This window comes from Corythoichthys intestinalis, chromosome 15 (assembly GCF_030265065.1).
Source record: "Corythoichthys intestinalis isolate RoL2023-P3 chromosome 15, ASM3026506v1, whole genome shotgun sequence".
Taxonomy (NCBI): Eukaryota; Metazoa; Chordata; class Actinopteri; order Syngnathiformes; family Syngnathidae; genus Corythoichthys; species Corythoichthys intestinalis.
In genome coordinates, this window is record NC_080409.1 from 12,903,529 (window position 1) to 12,922,305 (window position 18,777).

At 39.1% G+C, this 18,777-nt stretch overlaps 1 protein-coding gene across 4 annotated transcripts in view; it reads left to right on the forward strand.

Moving 5' to 3' along the window:
* rab11fip5a (RAB11 family interacting protein 5a (class I)) overlaps positions 1 to 17,976 on the forward strand; it is a 54,797-nt gene extending 36,821 nt beyond the window's left edge. For 3 of the 4 annotated variants that reach the window (XM_057859324.1, XM_057859325.1, XM_057859327.1), the window contains exons 5-6: positions 9,045 to 9,141; positions 11,631 to 17,975. In XM_057859324.1, the coding sequence (XP_057715307.1) occupies positions 9,045 to 9,141; positions 11,631 to 11,888 (355 nt within the window). In that variant the 3' untranslated portion in view covers positions 11,889 to 17,975. Of the gene's footprint in view, positions 1 to 9,044; positions 9,142 to 11,630 lie in introns of all 4 variants that reach the window. The other variant, XM_057859326.1, reaches the window with a different exon arrangement.
* The last annotated feature ends 801 nt before the right edge of the window (positions 17,977 to 18,777 follow it).

The window sequence follows — 18,777 nt, forward strand, 5'->3', positions numbered from 1 at the left end:
TTCTCGCTGTGGGGAGCTTTGATGTAACTGTAAATTTGTAGAGAATTTTTGCTAAAAATTAACAATTCCACCCTAACTTGACAAAACATCCCCATTTCTTTCCATTGGCCCCGTTAATTTCCACTGGGGAAAACATCTTGATATTAACATGAAGTAACCAAAAAAAACCTGAAAATCTACAGGAAGTGACCTAGATATGCACTTAAATCAGGCAGAAATGATCCAAAATGCTCAGTAAGTAAAAACATAATGCCCCTAAATAATATGCTGACATTAAGTGGGGGGCCAGGCCCCCCCTTGTGGCCGAGAAGTGTCATTGAATGTAATTGAAATTGAATAAAAGTTGTAAAGCAATAAAACAAACAACAAAAATGAATGAAATGAACAAAAAAAGATATTTTTATAATGGGTCCAAAAAAAATTTCGAACAGATCATGTGACTAGCACCTTAGACGGTCATTTGCTTTGCTTACCCAAAACCACTCGAGGACCGACGAGGCAAGATTGATATACGTAATTTTTTCAAACCTAAGCTTTCAAAAGCGACAACAACTACTTAGCAAGAACCAAGGATTGAAAACGTGGACCATGAAACAGCAGAGAGCACCGCCAAAATGTTGAGCGGAGTTTCAATTTGTCCCACAATAGACGCTAAGTTTACAACAGTGCCAACACCCATGTCTTGCCAATGTAGTTATCCCCATCAAAAATGGTATCTCCTGGCCACGGGAGTGCACACACACACACACGAGTTATGTCAACTTAAACAATTAATTGACGCTAGAAAATAACCACAGTTATATATTTTAGACATCAACGTTTATTAAAGTGGAGAAACTCCATACAGGACTTGAATTACAATAATAACAGTTATAGGTCATTCTATGAGTAAAACAGTAAAACATTGCCTTTTTTTACGCTCAGTACGTATGTTACGTTATACGACAGAATAAAAAAAGATTTTTTAAGATGTTTTAAAATATAATACCGTAATTTCCCCGAATATAAGGCACACCCGTTAGAGCCTAGTTCGGGCCTAAAAAATCCAGCCCGACCCGACACGGCCCGCTGGTATTGAGGCCCGACCCGGCCCGAGCTCGATCACTTAACTAGATTTGCAGGCCCGAGCCCGAAAAACCCGATTTTTTTTTTTTTTTTTTTTTTTTTTTTTTTTTTTTTTTTTTTTTGAGTGACGCGGAAAAAACGCAGCAGCAGCAATTTATTTTCATTTCTTCGAGTTGGCAGAAAAAAACGCAAGTTTTCTTAATGTTTAAATAATCTACATATTTTTTTGAGAATTATCAAAGCATTCACACAACGAAATAACGCTGGGAAAGTTTGTTAAACATATTTCTGAGTGTGTGGGATATTGTTCTCACATGGACGCGCCTCTCTGACAAGGAGCGGGAACAGGAGAGGGCGGCGCCTCGGCCGTGCAGCGGGAGGACAAGAAGAAAAAGCGGCCGGCGCCACGGCGTTCGTGCACACGCACAAGCAAAAGCGCAATACAGAGAGCATGCTCTCCATTTTTTTTTTTTTTTTTTTTTTTTTTTTTTTTTAAATAATTTATTAGTCCGGCATGGCGGCCCGACCCGACCTGACCCGAACGTGAATGCTTAAATTGTGGGCCCGACCCGACCCGAATGTCGGGTCGGGTCGAGCACAAAATCTAACCTCTAACACCCGTGTATAACGCGCACCCCAAATTTACTTGTAAAATCTAAGGAAAATTATTGTATCCGTGTATAACGCGCACCCTAATTTTAGCACCAATAAATAGAAGAATACAAGAAAACAGAGCTCGTGTACAGATACAGAAATGTCATTTTACTGACTGGTGAAACACAGCACAAGCATAGCACATTGGTAGTTCAAAACATTACCGTAAACTGACAATATGTATGGTAATAATATGATTTGATAACTTTTTGAACTTACCAGAATCCAGGAGAAAACAAAAACAGATGTGACTTTTCTTTTAAAGGCTGCTGTATAACTTGCTCGTTTCATCATTATGAATAAATTTCTTCCATGGATTGATACGGTAAAATAAAAGTGAGGAATTACGTCGGAAATCAGAAAGCGCATCGCTGTACACTAGACTGTACCAATAGGAACTATTGTTATTTGGGTTTGAGTTTCCCGAGGGACAGATATAGTTGACATACACAGGAAGTCTGTGTTGTGTTTTCCTGTGTTGTGTTACGTTTGTTATGGTTCGAGTTGCGGAGCTGCAATAAACGTTGACTCATATGAGCTCAAGAAACTCAATTCTGTGGTTTATGAAGAGTGCAAAAAGCAGAATTTAACACAGACGAAATCATCCGGCCGATCAGGGTGAAGTATTACCGAAACAAAATGGTAACGTCACGTACCGTAGCGGTCGGCAACGGATCGCCGCATACATTTCTTCAACACAACATGGCCGTGTCAATAAAAAAAACAAGTTTTTATATATATACAGTATAATATATTTCTGTCTCCATCCATATACCCGTGTATAATGCGCACCATGATTTTACAAGTTGATTTTGGGGGGGAAAAAGTGCGCATTATATTCGAGAAATTACGGTATATGCTTTAAGATAACTACATCACCAAAAAACGGAAATCAAGCAAATCTGTGCAGTGCAGCGGTTCCGCCTACGGGATACAATTTTTGATGGGGGTAACTACATTGGTACGACACCGGTGGGCGTACCATATTCGATGGATAACGATATTGACGAAAAATACAACTGTCCTAAGCAGCCTTATTCGGGATTCCCCTCAAGAATGACGGGAAACAAAATGTTTTGCTCATTTTCAACTTATTATTACAAATATTCTTGTAAGTTAATTTTACTGCTGACACTTCCTTTTGGGGTCATCAACATGTTGTGCCCTCCCTTGCCCCAAAAGTCAAACTCCGCCTATGCCCAAAATGTATAGAAAGTGACCTGAAATTGCCCAAAAATAACAGGAAGTGATCCAAAATCAACGCGAAGGGAAAAAAATAAGAAGTCAAAATGACCCAAAACAATAGGAACTTAACAAAATAAACAGGAATTGCCCAGAAATGACCAAAATCAAAAGGAAGTGACCTGAAAATGTCCCACAATTAACAGAATGTGACCAAAATATACAAGAGCTCACCCAGAAATTACCTAAATTAACAGGAATTGAGCAAAATAAACATTAAGTGACCAATATAGATAGCAACTCAAAGAAATGGCCATAAATAAACATGAAGTGACCAAAATAAACAGGAAGACACCCAGAAATGACCCAAAATCAACAGGAAGTGAACAAAATAAACAGATAGTCGCATAGTAATGACCCAAATCATCAGGAAGTGAGCAAAATAAACAGGGTGTGACCGATATAGAAAGGAACTCAAAAATAAATGACCAAAAATAAACAGGAAATGACCTAAATAAACAGGAAGACACCCAAAAATGACCCAAAATCTACAGGAAGAGAGCAAAATAAACAAAGTGACCCTAAAAATTCCAAAAATCAATAGGATGTGGCTGTTGTAGACATGAACCCACAAAGAAATTACCCAAAATCAACAGGAAGTGACTAATGTAACGAGCAACTCACAAAGAAATTACCCAAATTCAACAGGAGATAATAAAAAATAGGAAGACACCCAAAAAATGACCCAAAAATCAACAGGAAGGGATTAATACTGGAATGAATTTACAAAGAAATGACCCATAATCAACAGAAAGTGATCAAAATGAACAGTAAAACACCCAAAAATGACTCAAAATCAACAGGAAGAGAGCAAAATAAACAGTGACCCAAAATAAACAGGAAGTGACTGATATTGAAAAGAACTCACAAAAAAATGACCCAAAAAAAACAGGAAATGATCAAAATAAACAAGAAGACAGCCAAAAATGACCCAGACTCGATAGGAAGTGAGCAAAATAAACAGAAAGTGACCCAAAAACTTCCCAAAATCAATATGAAGTGACTATTATAGACATGAACTCACAAAGAAATGCCCCAAATCAAGAGGAAGTGACTAATATAACAAGCAATTTACAAAGACATTACCCAAAATCAACAAGGTGATCAGAAATAAACAGTAAGACACCCAAAAATGACCCAAATATCGACATGAAGTGAGCAAAATAAACAGAATGTGACCCAAAAACTTCCCAAAATCAACAGGAAGGGATTAATATAGAAATGAACTGACAAAGAAATGACCCATAATCAACAGGAAGTGATAAAAACGAACAGCAAAACACCCAAAAATTAACCAGTGTCAACAGGAAGTGACTAATATAGCAAGGAAGTCACAAAGAAATGATACAAAATCAACAGGTGATCAAAACAAAGAGGAAGACACCCAAAAAATGACTCAAAATCAACAGGAAGAGAGCAAAATAAACAGAAAGTGACCCAAAAACTTCCAAAAATCAACAGGAAATTTGACATTTATGACCATAACCCATTATAAGGCACTTATTTAACTCACTGGCTGCCAGTGATGGCCTTAGAGTAGTCATCTAATCCATTTAGACTAGGCGCAAGGCATCTCCACACAATTTCTCAAGAAATGCTTTTTTTTTTTTTTTCTTCTTTCTTTTATCTTCCTGTTAAGACACGTGCACTAATCCCGCGCCTGTGCGGTAATAGGAGGGGAATCACTGCCTCGGGCCAATTAGCAGTTATTATTTTGCCCTCTGATTCCTAACACGATTCCCTTCCCCACCCCACTACCTCCTATCGTGCCTTCCGCACACACGCACGCATGCCCCTCCTCCTCTCAGGATCTGTTCTCACCCTTTTTTGTCCCGCTGAAAAAGGTGTTGTTGTGTCACCGATAGCGTTTCCTTTTCACCCTCAGGCAATAACACACTTCTTAACACAATTCTTCTTGTTTTGCATAAAGGCTTGCAATTAAAACGACTTTGCCCTCAATTTTCTTTTAATTTGCACCACCCCAAGCAGCGGAGCGCTTCTAATCTTCTTCTAACGGTGATTGTTCTCAAAACTAGTGTTGTACCGATACCATTTTATGGCTCCCGATTCCGACACTGATACTGATACGATGCTGATACTGTACCGATACCAAATTTTAAAAATTACAGCATGCTGAAGGGAATTTGTATTTTTGCTAACATGCTAATCGATAACCATACATACATGCCTGCTTTTATTTTGTAAGGTATTAAATTAACACAAGCAATAAAAGCAGGTATGTTTATGATTATTTTATTTTTTTAGCTACTAAAGTAACACAAGTAATAAAAGCAGGTATGTTTATGATTATTGATTAGCATGTTAGCAAAAATACCATTTCCCTTCAGTGCTCACTTGAATGTAAAGTAATTGCTATCATGGCTCGGTCAGACACTAGTTAATCATTGTCTGCCATTGACGTTAATGGACGTCCAATCCACGGGCGTAGGGTTGGTCTCAAAATTGGACGATATAACAGAATAACCTGAATGTACACTTTTTTCTGGGGACGGGACATCAATAAGACCAAACAGATTATTGAATAGGGGTCAGTGCTACATTTCTCACGATTATGAAACTAATTAATTGATAGGCTTAAAGTGCCTGTGACACAATTAAAAAAAAAAAATCTTTAATGGCATCATTATTGGAATTAAAATCATATTTTAAGACTATTAGACTATATACAACAATTTGGCAACGCGCAGACGACGAGAAATGAGTCGTTAAATCTGCCGTTTACCTCCTCCTGTCATTATAGCGCTCTGGCCCTTCCGTCTGGGTGATGACGTCAGCGAAAGAGCAGCAGATTTATCAGTGAGCCCAAAGGAGGAGGAAGCGCTTTTGAGCGATTTTGGTTCAAGTGTGGATCTTTCAAGTGATATTGGTGATCCAGAGGAAGCCTGAGGCACACAGCCATATTTATTTGAGTCTTATTTGGAGGAGGAGGAAAATTCAGAATGAGAAAATGGCGCATTCTCGGTGGACAAACCGGCTGAAGTCGGAGCGCGTGGCTGCCCGAGCCCAAACCAAGGATAGCGCTCTCTTGGCGGGAACAAGAAGAGGGCCGAGAGGGGTCATCTTCAACCACAAAATGCAAGCCACCTCCTTATTAAAACGTGTGTCATGATCCCAGTATTTGACATAATATAAAACATGTAGCTTATTCACTTCCTCATATGTCCAATGGTCGCTCAATTGTCATACTTGTTTTGCCTATTCTTTTTGGAGAACAGGATCTTTTTGAAACTCAGAAAGGCTCACAGCACTCTGGTGTAGCAACAAAAGCCTGCAGCACATTGGGCTGGTGTGACGCGAAAAGTAAACGAATTAATCCGCATAATCAGCTTTTGCATACGATAGCATGGCTCTATAGTGAAGATGTTGTCTCCCGTTAACATCACATCCGCCTTCTTCCTCAATCCGAGACCGTGGCCGGAAGTCTCTCATTTTTGTAGCACGAAATTTAAAAAAAATATATATATCGATCGCTTCTGCACACATCCAAGTGGTCCATTTCATTCAGGAGCATAAAATGCCACGTGTAATATTAGATAAACATACTTTTTTGTGTCACAGGCACTCTAATGATCAATGAAAAATCTGTATTGACTTATACTGACTTCCATGTGTATCGGTTCAAGTAAATAAAACGTTTGATTCAAACCTTTGTTTTCATAAACTAAACGAAACATTTTGAAGTTAAAGTTCCATTATAAAACATTTTAAAAAAAACAAAAAACGGGGAGCTATCAAAGAATCGGTCGACTTCTGGGGGACACTGGACCCCCCCAGACTCAAACTAAACTATTGTAATATGAAAGTGATTTTGAAAAAAAAACGAATTAAAAAAAAAAATCTGGGATATCCAAGGACCAATCTACATCTGATGCATACTTGACTACTTCAAGACTGGAACCAAAGTACTCTCATGAAATTCTGATGTGTGATTTCATTTCACATATTTTTTTCAGTTAGTGTTCAGTGTACCCCTGAAGTGAACCCATTCTAGGGTCGCTGCCCATTCTTTTTTAATAAAGGGACTTGCACTCTAGAGCCACTTAGTTGCATTACTGAAATGCAAACAATGATCCAAATGAGGGACAGCTTGCTTGACTTCGTTGTTCCTCGTGGAAGTTTTGCAGGTTCGCAAGTTCACACAGTTTAATGATATGCTAACTCTGATGTAGGTCGGACTTTCAGTAGCAAAATTAGTGGTGTGTACCCCACCTCCACAACATTGATGTGTTTTTACATTACTTACAGTGGCTGCTGCTGCTGGCCGAAAAAAAATTCCAATATCCCTCCTCTTTGAAGGAGGCGGCATTTTGTTGAGATAAATCTGTCAGGGGTGTGTGTTTGTGTCTGGCGGGCCCAGTCATTAGCCAATCAAACTTACATTTGATGGGGGGAAAATGGACCGGCACATTCTGCAAGTGAAAAGGCATAAATGTAAGTCTGAACATATGAAAATAATTCACTTAATAATGGTATGGTCTATATTAGCCTTTCAAGATATGCACTCTAACACTCTAAATTACCTATATAAGTGAACTCATTATATGCAAATAGGGTTGCTTAAAAGTTGGGGACAATTTGAGTGTCCTCAAAAGTCGGTAGTGTTATGTCCCTACCATTCCTTTGCAAACCGACGCGCTTCGTTCAGTCTATTTGACCGGCTTTCAAATGAAGTCATCACTGGATTAGTTCTTTAAAAGATTATTTGATCAATGTCACTCTGTGACTAATTGGCGGCACTAGATGTCCAATCCATTTGGCATTATGCGTAGCTGGCGGCCATCTTGGGTAAGGCGACCAGCCGTTGGAAACCAGATCTGGAAAGTACATATTACACAGCATCGGCAAGATACTTCTTAGTACTCCCCGTCGACACTATTTTAGTGCCACATCGCTACCGATATTAGTAGAGATTTCCGATCGATCGGGTCCGATCACGTCATTTTCAAACTATCGGAATCGGCAAAAAAATATCAGCCATTCCTTTTTTAAATTTTTTTTTTATTAAATCGTTTTCTAATAATATGTTACACTCATCTAGAGTCTTTAGTTTAGGCTTAAGGTAGGGTTATCAAATTTATCCCAATAACGGCGGTAATAAGTTTTTTTTAAATGTATCACGTTAAAAAATTTACCGCAATTAATGCATGCGTTGCACGACCCACTCGCGCATTATCGCGTTCAATCTGTAATGGCGCCACTTTACCTATATGGAGGGATAAAAAGCAGCATAAAATAAGTAGAGTGAATTTTGGCAGCCTTTGGAAGCTTATTTTAATTGGCTAAAGCTTTACTATCCCTCTCCCTACGCTTAGAAATATCATGGGAAGCAATGTGGGGAAGCAAGGCATTTGATCTTTTTCTTAACACCTTATTTTATTTTCCAACGCAGAGAAGATATATGAATTGCTAGCACTACGCACAGTCATGGTTCCACTTCCCATCATGGTTCCACTTCCCTTCATGCATTGGGGCATGGCTGTAGTATCATTTACTGAAAGCTCAACAAATACACTAGATGGCAATATTTAGTCTCAATATACAAAGTCACAAGTCTTACTATCCGTGGATCCCTCTCACAGAAAGAATGTTAATAATGTAAATGCCATCTTGAGGATTTATTGTCATAATAAACAAATACAATACTTATGTACTGTATGTTGAATGTATATGTTCGTCCGAGTTTTATTCATCTTTTTCTTAATGCATTGCCAAAATGTATATGATCGGGAAAAATTATCGGGAATGATTGGAATTGAATCGGGAGCAAAAAAAAGCAATCGGATCGGGAAATATCGGGATCGGCAGATACTCAAACTAAAACGATCGGGATCGGATCGGGAGCAAAAAAACATGATCGGAACAACCCTAGATATTAGTATTGGTCTTGGTGCAACACTTTCTAACCATCTTCTACCCCTGGTGATCAGAGCTCATGGGAGTGGTCACAGGAGAAAAAAAAAAGATTGTTGAAAACGTAGTACATCGCCAACTACTGGCGTAGTGTGATCCAATTTCCTGTGACATAACACTTTTTTTTTTTTTTTGTGGCGTTCTCCTTGCAGCCCCCACCCCGTACGGCCCCTGAGCAGCGGCCCCTCGGTCCTGGAGAAGATCAAGTCCAGCCTTCAGCCCGGCAAGAGCGGCCATACCAGTGACAAGGTTCTGTTTCCTTCCTCTGACCATAAGAACAAAAGAGAGAAAGTGTAAAACAAGTTTAACAAGTTAATAGACTGCCATTGAAACATGAACATTTGAGCATCTATTTTCTTTTCACTTCCTGTGGGTTTCGAGGCATTTTTTGGTTCACTTCCTGTTGATTTTGGGCCATTTTCGGTTGACTTGCCTTTTATTTTGTGTCAGTTCTGGGTGAGTTTTGTTTATTTGGCCACTTTGAGTTGATTTTGGGTCACTTCTGATCAGAGGTTGCGCTAGACTTTTTCGTTGTCTGTCATTTTGACTGACAGGGTCATAAAAATCCGGTCATAATCTATTTTTACCCGTCACTTAAATTTTTTAAATGATGATAATGACATTGTGGTGACCCTTTGTTTGGCATAATTCACCTTCCTTACTTGTGTGTCCATTTGGCCGAGCGCGTTACCGGTGTAGGTTCAAGCGCTTACACCGGCTACGACAGTCACGTGACAGAGACACTTAAGAGCCGCGCGCGGTCCCCTCACTATCCACTCGCTCTCGCTACATGATTGGCCGAAGAGTCGAAATGCTCTCCCGTGAAATGCCTGTTTAAAAATGTTCCCGTTGTTACTTCTTGCGTTCGCTTATAAGTGCCCATTTAAAAAGGAAAAGTGATGGATGATACTACACACAGAGCGTATTATTAACAAATGTTAAAGTTGTATAATCATATAGCGAGAATAACAAACGTCACTGACAAGCGCAGGCCCCCGCGAGTGGATAGTGAGGGGAATAGGATAGTGCGCCTACAGCTAACAAGACTCTTAACATTGCATACCGCTTCAACATATTCAATAGTATTTAGTTTTCGTTCCTTTTAAATTAATATTCTGTCCGAACATGATTAACAGAGAATCCACACGGTGCCATCACACATCAAGCAGATGAATATGTAACTTTTTCTCCGCACTGACAAAAACAGCTGACTGTGGCCCCAGTAGGTAGGTAGCCTGCCATATGTAGCATATGGAACAATTAAATTAAAAGTTCACCTGCTGTGGCCTGAACGTAGTCTCACACTTTCCTCCTGGTGCGCATGGACTTGAATTGCATGCCCGCTTGTGCAGTCCCTGTTTTTTCACCTCTTTTATCAACACCATCGTCGTTTTGGGGCTTTTTGAAGAAACTTCGGACACTCAGTTGCCTTGACATTTTTTCAGAGTAAGGCCAACGACGTCATGCATCAAGAGAGACAATAGCTAATTAATATGCTCACTCGCCACCCTGTGGTCTGAGGTGTAAATTGCAACCGGTCAAAATGACGGATGGAATTGAGTTTTTTCCGTCACCGTTTTAAAAAATCGGTCAACGACGGAAAATATTCGGGTAACGCGACCCCTGCTTCTGATTGACCTCCTGTTGATTTTGAGTCACTTCCTCTTGATTTTTGGGGTTTTGTATAGACTTCCTGTTGATTTTGGTTAATTTCTGAGTCACTTCCTCTTGATTTTGGGGCATTTGTGTTTCGGTGCCTGTTGATTTTGGGTCCTTTCTGAATGACTTCCTATTTATGAGTCACTTCCTTTTGATTTTGGAGCGTTTCTGTATCCCTGCCTGTTGAATTTGGGTTATTTATGGGTGAGTTCCTGTATATTTTGGTCAATTCCTGTAGTTTTAGGACATTTTTTGGTCACTTTCTATTGATTTTGCATAATTTCTGTGTGAATTACTGGTATTTTTGGTCATTTCCTTTTGATTGTGAGGCATTCCTGGGTGACTTCCCTTTTATTTTTGTTCACGTCCTGTTTATTTTGGGGAAGATGAGTCCTCCCAACTTATTCACATACGTATTACTATAGATACTATTTTAAATCAAATGATTTTTTTTTCTAAAAATCAACTATTGGGTCATAAGCAGAGATGATTTCTCATGGAAATACCCCAAAATCAAGAGGAAGTGACACTACAAATAGACTGGAAGTGACCAAAAGTAACAGTAAGTTACAAGGCAATGATCCAGAATTAATAGGAAGTGACCAAAAATGTACAGGAACCTACCCAGAAATATCCCAAAATCAACAGAAAGTGATACAGATATGCCCAAAAATCAACAGGAAGTGACTCAAAATCAATGGAAAGTGACCTGACAATTACCCTAAATTGACAGAGTGACCAAAATATTAACAGTAAACCACAAAGACATGAACCAAAATCAATAGAAAGTGACTACAAATTACCCCAAAACTATAGGAAGTGGTTTAAAAAATACAGGAAGTCTCCCAGAAATTTCCCAATATCAACAGGAAATGCACCAAAAATACCCCCAAATCCACAGGAAGTAACCAAAATAGAGGCCCAATATGCTCATCTTTCAGTGCCATTGACAGTGCTAAATGTCCATTCCATTTACACTGGATCCAAAACATCTTTGGCTGCTGATGCGTTCAATGAGTGCCTTATAAAGGGTTCAACTTTCCAGTATTAGCATGCTAATTTTTCTCTGGCATGTCCAGATCCTAACGGAGGGTGCCGGCTCGTACTACCACCTGAGCCACAGCGAGCTGGTGAGTCTAGTGGTGCGACGCGAGGCGGAGTTGGAGCGGCAGAAGGCCCAGTTTGAGCGGCAGCGCGCCCTGCTGGCCAAGCGCGAGGTGGAGCTGCGCAAGCTCAAGCCACAGGTCCGCGACCTGGAGGACTACATTGACACGCTTTTGGTGCGCATCATGGAGCAGAAGCCCACACTCTTGCAGATTCGCTCCAGGCTCAAATGACCACCGCTACTCACTCCCCTTTTTGATAGCCGCCTTTTGCCGGGGTTCTCAAACTTTAGGATCCATCCTCAGTTTATCAAGGAAATAATGCTCAACCGCTTCACGCTCTAATTGACACTTCAAATTGAAAGTACAGTGGAACCTCTACGTACGAAATTAATTGGTTCTGGAAGTATTTTCGTAAACTGAAGATTTCTGTAAAATTCCTGTATTTTGGACTATAAGTCGCTGTTATTTTCATAGTTTGGCCATGGGTATGACATACATGTGAAATTATTAAAGGGACGACCTGACCACAGTGGAACCTCTTCTTACGAAATTAATTGGTTCTGGAAGTAGTATCGTAAACAGAAAATTCCCGTATAATTCCTGTATTTTTGGACTATAAGTTGCTGTTATTTTCATGGTTTGGCCAAAGGTACGACTTATGTGTAAAATTATTAAAGGGACGACCTGACCAAAATGACATGTAAATTCTACAGTGAGGGACAATTTGCACTTTGTTATTGTAAGCAGAAGGGAAAGGCTTCCTTCCACAAATAATGGACCTCAAATGTTATGGTGTCATAAAAATATTGAAATGATCACGTAACCAATGTTCCCTCTAATTTTTTATGTGTCCGAGCAGACACACAAGCTGACTGAGGACCACTGTGAGCAACATCAGATGTGTACACTGTGGCCACACACCAGTATCGCGCCTGTTTAAAACCTTGGATCATAGCAAGTTACATGGCTTATTAAAAGAAAGAAATCTCAGCAGTAATTTTAGTTTAGTTTTAATGCAATTGATTTGGTACACTTAAAATGAAAAGGTAAAAAATCTCGTTCATGAGATGTGTACTATGTTATATGCCTGCTTTAACCATCGGAAAAGTCCTGCTTTGGCCTGGGTAAGGTCCAGTTGTGGCATGGGTGAGTTAGTAAAGGAAACGTAATGAACAACTACAATGGGAGTGTATCAAACTCCCACACTCAAACTGTTTAGACAATAAGGAGACTGAGGATTCCTATTGTCTGTGTTTTAGCAGATACACTGAAAAAAAGTATCTGGTGGATTTACTTGATAAAATCATTGTAACAATTTGCACTTTTATTAATACACACATGAATATTATTATTAATATACATATATAATATTATTAATATACACATGAAAGGTTAAAAAAAAAACACAAAAATCACTCAGTTTCACCACTTGTTTTTCTATTTCCACATACTCCGACAGCTATTCCATCTTAAAAGAACCGGATTTCATTTTTTACTTTTGCTTGATGAGTACTGCTGCCCGTTCCTTTCGCCATGATGAGGGGTTACCATTTGCGTTTCTTAACTCAGCTGCACCATAGACTTCACTATCAGTTGATGGCACGCTCCTCCAGACATTGCGCCACGACTTACCGTAGGAGGCCGTGCCAGGCAGCTCATCATCGTAGCTTTCACTGTGATAAACATGCTGCGTTCTAATGCCGGATTAAGGTGGAAATGGGACGAAAGTTTTAATGCATACAAGCAAGCAGGAGTGTCTCGAGTGATTTGGTCAAGGATTCAATTTTTTTTTTTTTTTTTTTTTTTTAAATAAAACAGAACCATGCGTGCACTTTGAAACATTATATGAAAAATGAATGGGAAAAAATTGCTAACTTTAGCTTGAAATATTTACGTAAAATGAATGACAACTGCCCAGTTTTTTGCTTTTAACCAAGAATCTAGACTGTTTTACGCTCATATCTATAGAAATTCCGGGATTTACATAATTATTTACAAGAATTTTCAACTTAAAAACCGCTACGTTGAATTTTGTATCAATGCACAATAGGGTAACTACATTCAAATAATCAGGTAATTTTTGGCCAACTGCCCGTTTTTTGGCAATTTAGACATTTTTGCATTCATACAAAAAAAAAAAAAAACGGCTTTTACGTGTTTTATGTAACATTTCAATCTAAAAACCACAAGGACCCAATTGCCGGCAAGACGTGGTAAGACAATAATGACATTGGAATTCAACCTAAATGAGTTGTGATAGTATATAGAAAAATGCCAAAATTTGCTTTTGTTGAGTAAAATTAAGATGGTTTTGCATGCTTTACTGAAGTATTAAGTTTCTGATGTGAAAATTGAGTGATTTTTTTTTTTTTTTTTTTTTTCGAAAACGTCAAAATTGCACTGAATAAATAAGTTGCTATTTCGGGCAAAAAGTTATAGGATATGTCAAATATTGCTATTGATCCTGAAATAGGTGTTTATCTCTGCATTTGATTTTTGTGCATCTAGTTTAAAATCTGATAATTTTATAGCCATCAGTTTTGTTATATAAAAAAATAATTAATTGGGATTATATTAGGGAACGACTTTGAATTTTTTGATGCCGCTGCTCATGGAGACTCATATGCCTAAGGGAGGTGCCTGTTTTGATTTTAGGTCACTAGCGACTTTGGTTTTGAAAATATTTGAATTTGAACTTTTTGAAAATAGGCCCCCTACGGAGCGGCCCCGCGCCATGTTTCCTGTCAACTCATAGTGAAGTACAGGGGTGCCCAATCCCGGTCCTCGAGAGCCCCTATCCAGCTTGTTTTCCATGTCTCACTGCTCTAACACACCTGAATCAACTAATCAGGATCTTTATCAGGCTGCTGCAGAGCTTGCTGATGAACTGATCATTTGTCTATAAGAAGTCTATAGCTGCCCTTTTGTTAGCTAGCTAATGTGCCTGGCGCGTTTGGGCAGTGCAAATTAGAGATGGACCAATTAACGGCCAGGCCAATGATCAGCATCGACATTTGGAAATGTGACGTATATCGTATCGGCATTTTTTTGTTTCTTTTTTAAATCCGACCGGCCAATAGGGGAAAAAAATATTTCAAACAGGGGTTTTATACTTGTTATTTCTATCATTAGACCTGATTTAATATTCATAGTTATATATTTTATGTGGAAAAATTTCAGAGAACTATTTAAAATTTATTCAACTTTATAAGAGCTGTTTCTGAGTAGGAAATTCAGGCACATCTGGAGCTTCCAATTGTGTGATTCAATAAACATGCTTTAGGCATTACAATGAAGATCAGTGCTTGGATTATTCAATTGTTTTACGCCAATTTTTACACTTTTCCTGCAAATGAATATTGGCTCCAAGAATTGGTTATCGGCCCCTCTAACTACTAATAATCGATATCGGTCCTGAAACACCCATATCTGTCGATCTCTAGTGTACATGCAAACACTTATTGGCTGTGTAGCGTAAGTGAAGTGAACTTTATCGTATTATTGGCCTATTATTGATTTGGTCTATTTTAGATTATATCAGTTCTACTAATAAATATGAATTAATACCGTAACGCTTGCGAAAATTGGCAGTTGAATGTTGCTTCATTTAATCAGCATAGGAGTCAAGCTGACTTTTCACTCTTTATATTTTTTCCGCACCCACCCAGGTCATGCACCTCACAACTATATACAATCGTTGTGTAGTAACCCACCAATGGGAGCGTTGCGTTGCCATATTGAACGTACTAATAGGAGCGTAACGCTAACACATCTCTACGGCGCAGACAGTGGTCCTGGTGATGCTACAATATGTTTCAGTTGAATTTTATTTTGTGAATTGTATAGATTTTCTTGTGCGCCGAGTACGTGCAAGCAATGCACACAGGCGCAGTTAAGAGGGGATGTTGCACGTAACAAAATAGACAAATATATAGTGGGGAGAACAAGTATTTGATACACTGCCAATAGGTTTTCCCATTGGCAGTGTATCAAATACTTGTTCTCCCCACTGTATATGGCAAAAAACACAGGTGACTTGAAGTTCCGCTCTAAGACCCCCAATTTGGCCAAATTTCAAAATTGGCCAATATGCATGTGTGATACATCATTGGAAAGCTTAAAATCTCAATTTTTCTGGGGGAATAAAAATTTTGAACAGGAGGGCATTTTAAAAAAAATGTTTTTTAAACATCAAAACCCTATCTGGAGGTGAGAGCACGCGAGAGCAGAAATACAGACACCGTGTCTTTAATGATATATTATCGCGTACTTACCTCTATTGGATCCAAAAACTCCATGTAGCATGTATCACTGAGTGTCAAGACACAGCTGTGAATGGCCACGGATGGATTTTTGGGGATTTTATGGGTGAAACATGGTCATATAACAAGGGTCGCGATGCAGATATCGCAGACATCAAGGAGTGGTTGAGATGTTCTCTTTTGTATATTTATCCTTTTAAACTTTTTTTGGGTGGGGGGGGGTCAATTATTTATCATCTAACATATCGGAGATAATGCGACAGTAACATAAAAAATACAATTAAGTGATAGTTATGACGTAGATATCCGTGACTTTTTTTACAGACGCCATTTTTTTCATTGTGTCATAATTTGTTTAAAAGTTTAAAACGTGAGTGAATTTTTTTAAAGTCTTTTTTTAAACAAAATATGAGACATCAATTAATGATTCTAAGCTGAAAAATGACAGACATTTTGAATAATAAATACAATTAATTACCTTCGTTTTATGGCTGTGTTGAAACAAAAGTGGTTGCGCGACGTCTGTAAACGGGGGTTTTCAGGGTAAAACGAACAAATTAAAAATAGTTCGGGGGCTTAATGCGCCATGAATCTGCTATGGCAGCATATAGACATATTGTTCTATAAAACATAACAGTTGTTTTGGCTAAAAATACAGCAGTTTCTTTTAAAGAGGACTGCAAGAGCAGAAACGGCTTTTTCAGTCTTGTCTGTGTTTTCCGCGATATACAAAATAGAATAACAAGTCTTGAAACAACCGGAGAAATAATTGAATTAATGAAGAATTTATTAGCACAGAACATGAACTGTGAACGTTATTTACAGCACCACAATGCATGCTGGGAGGCATGAGACTGTTCTTATTGGTATGTTCAGCCGGCAAAGATTAATGGATAGTTTGTTAGGACGCCGTTACGGAGCATTGTCACGTTCACTGCTGCGTTTCTTTGGAGACTCGAGAGCAGCCTGTGGATGTGACAATTTTTGGCTTTGTATTTTATCAAATGTATTTCCCCAACAAAATTCAACCCTTGAGCGACTTATAGTCTGGAAAATACAGTACATAAAATATTGGAGGAATACATAATGTAAAATTGCTGGAAAAAAATTAAATTGGAAAAAAGTACACCTAAAAATGTTCCTGTTGATTTCTGGGTCACGACCTGATGAGGTTATTTTAGTGCGGTATCGGTACAAATACCGATACTAGCATCGTTATCGACGCAACACGACTTAAGATACAAGTCGAATTCATTTTCTGGCAAATCGATCAAACGATCGCTGCCAAATGATTGGACGTCTGTAGCCATCAATGGCGGCCATAGTTAATTTATGATAAAAAACCGTTAATCGGGTGGTATTTAGAGGCATGGCTGTTTTGCAAATTCTACTATGTTCCCAAAATGACGGGTTGCCGTCCTCGGGTGGGGGGGCACAGAGATCCCAGTTTGAGAACGCCCATTTAGCTCACCGCATGTTAATAGCATAAAATGCCTCTCCTGCCGACCGTAGGAACCGACGTGTGTTTTGGCGTCACTGCGAGTAGACGTACAATACATGTGACTCTGCACTTATAGTTACCGTGCAAATGGAAAGTTTTCACAGTGTTGATTATTTTTCCTGGGTGTCTTCCTGTTTATTTTGGTCACTTCCTGTTGATATGCAAATGAGCAAAACTGATTTCACTTTCCCACTTTCCATGTAAGGCTGCACCGTGTAAAGCACTGTGATGACTTTCCAGCTGTGCGGGCTACCGTGTCTTCCATTTTGAAAGCTTTCTATTGAGCCGAATGTATTTTCGCGTGTCGGGAAGGAACGTCGACAAGCCCAATTGACGCCATTCTGTTTCACACAGTTTTGTATATTTAATAAACAAGTGTTTCTTCCTCACCTTATATTGGCCTCCGAGTCTTTCGTTGTGCTGTATTTTTGTCCTTTTTAATTCATTACGTATATAAGCCTATTGATGCCTGAATTTACATTTAACAAATAGACATCCAATCCATTATGACTGGGCGTGGCAAATGAATTTTCGTTCAGGGAAAGTGCCTGAGCACCACCTCGCGTCTTGGTGTGCACGTGTATGCAGGAGGACACTTCTCTCTAATCAGCTTCCTACGCAAGTTTTGCGGGTTAGCAAATTCACACAGTGTAATGTTATGCTAACTCTGATGCTTGTCGGACTTTCAATAGCAAAATTAGTGATGTGTTCCCCACCTCCACAATATTGATGTATTTTTACATTACTTACAGTGGCTGCTGCTGGCTGAAAAACTTCAAATATCCCTTCTTTTCGAAGGGGGCGGAGAAGGCGCCATGTTGTTGACATGTTGTCTGTGTCGGTGCTGTGTGAGCGTGTGTGGGTCAAGTCATCAGCCAATCAAACGTGCTTTTGAGGGGGTGGGTAGTGGACTGGCACATTCAACAAGTAAAAAGGGGTAAATGCCAGTTCAAACATACTGAAAATAATCCACTTAATAATGGTAGGCTCTCAATGGCGTACCGCATGCAACACGTCACTTCCGCTCATTAATATTCATGACATTAGCTACTGTTGCTAAGTAGGGACAAGCCACCGTGTGTCCCTAATAGGAAATGAATGGAAATCGTGTATGAAGATGTTTACAGAGCTAAACCTACCAATTCTCTCCGAAAATGATGTGCCTGGTGCCAAATTAACTGGCAAAGATGTGGAAGAACATAAAAATGTTCAGTTAAAGAGATGACTTTAGTGTCGAAGGCTGAAAAAGACGAAAAAAACGAGCCGACCTACGCATAGCTTTAGCTTTTTTATCGACGTGACTGACAATGACATTCTCCTGTTTCAACAAGCTATCCTTTACCATCAGCCCTGTCTT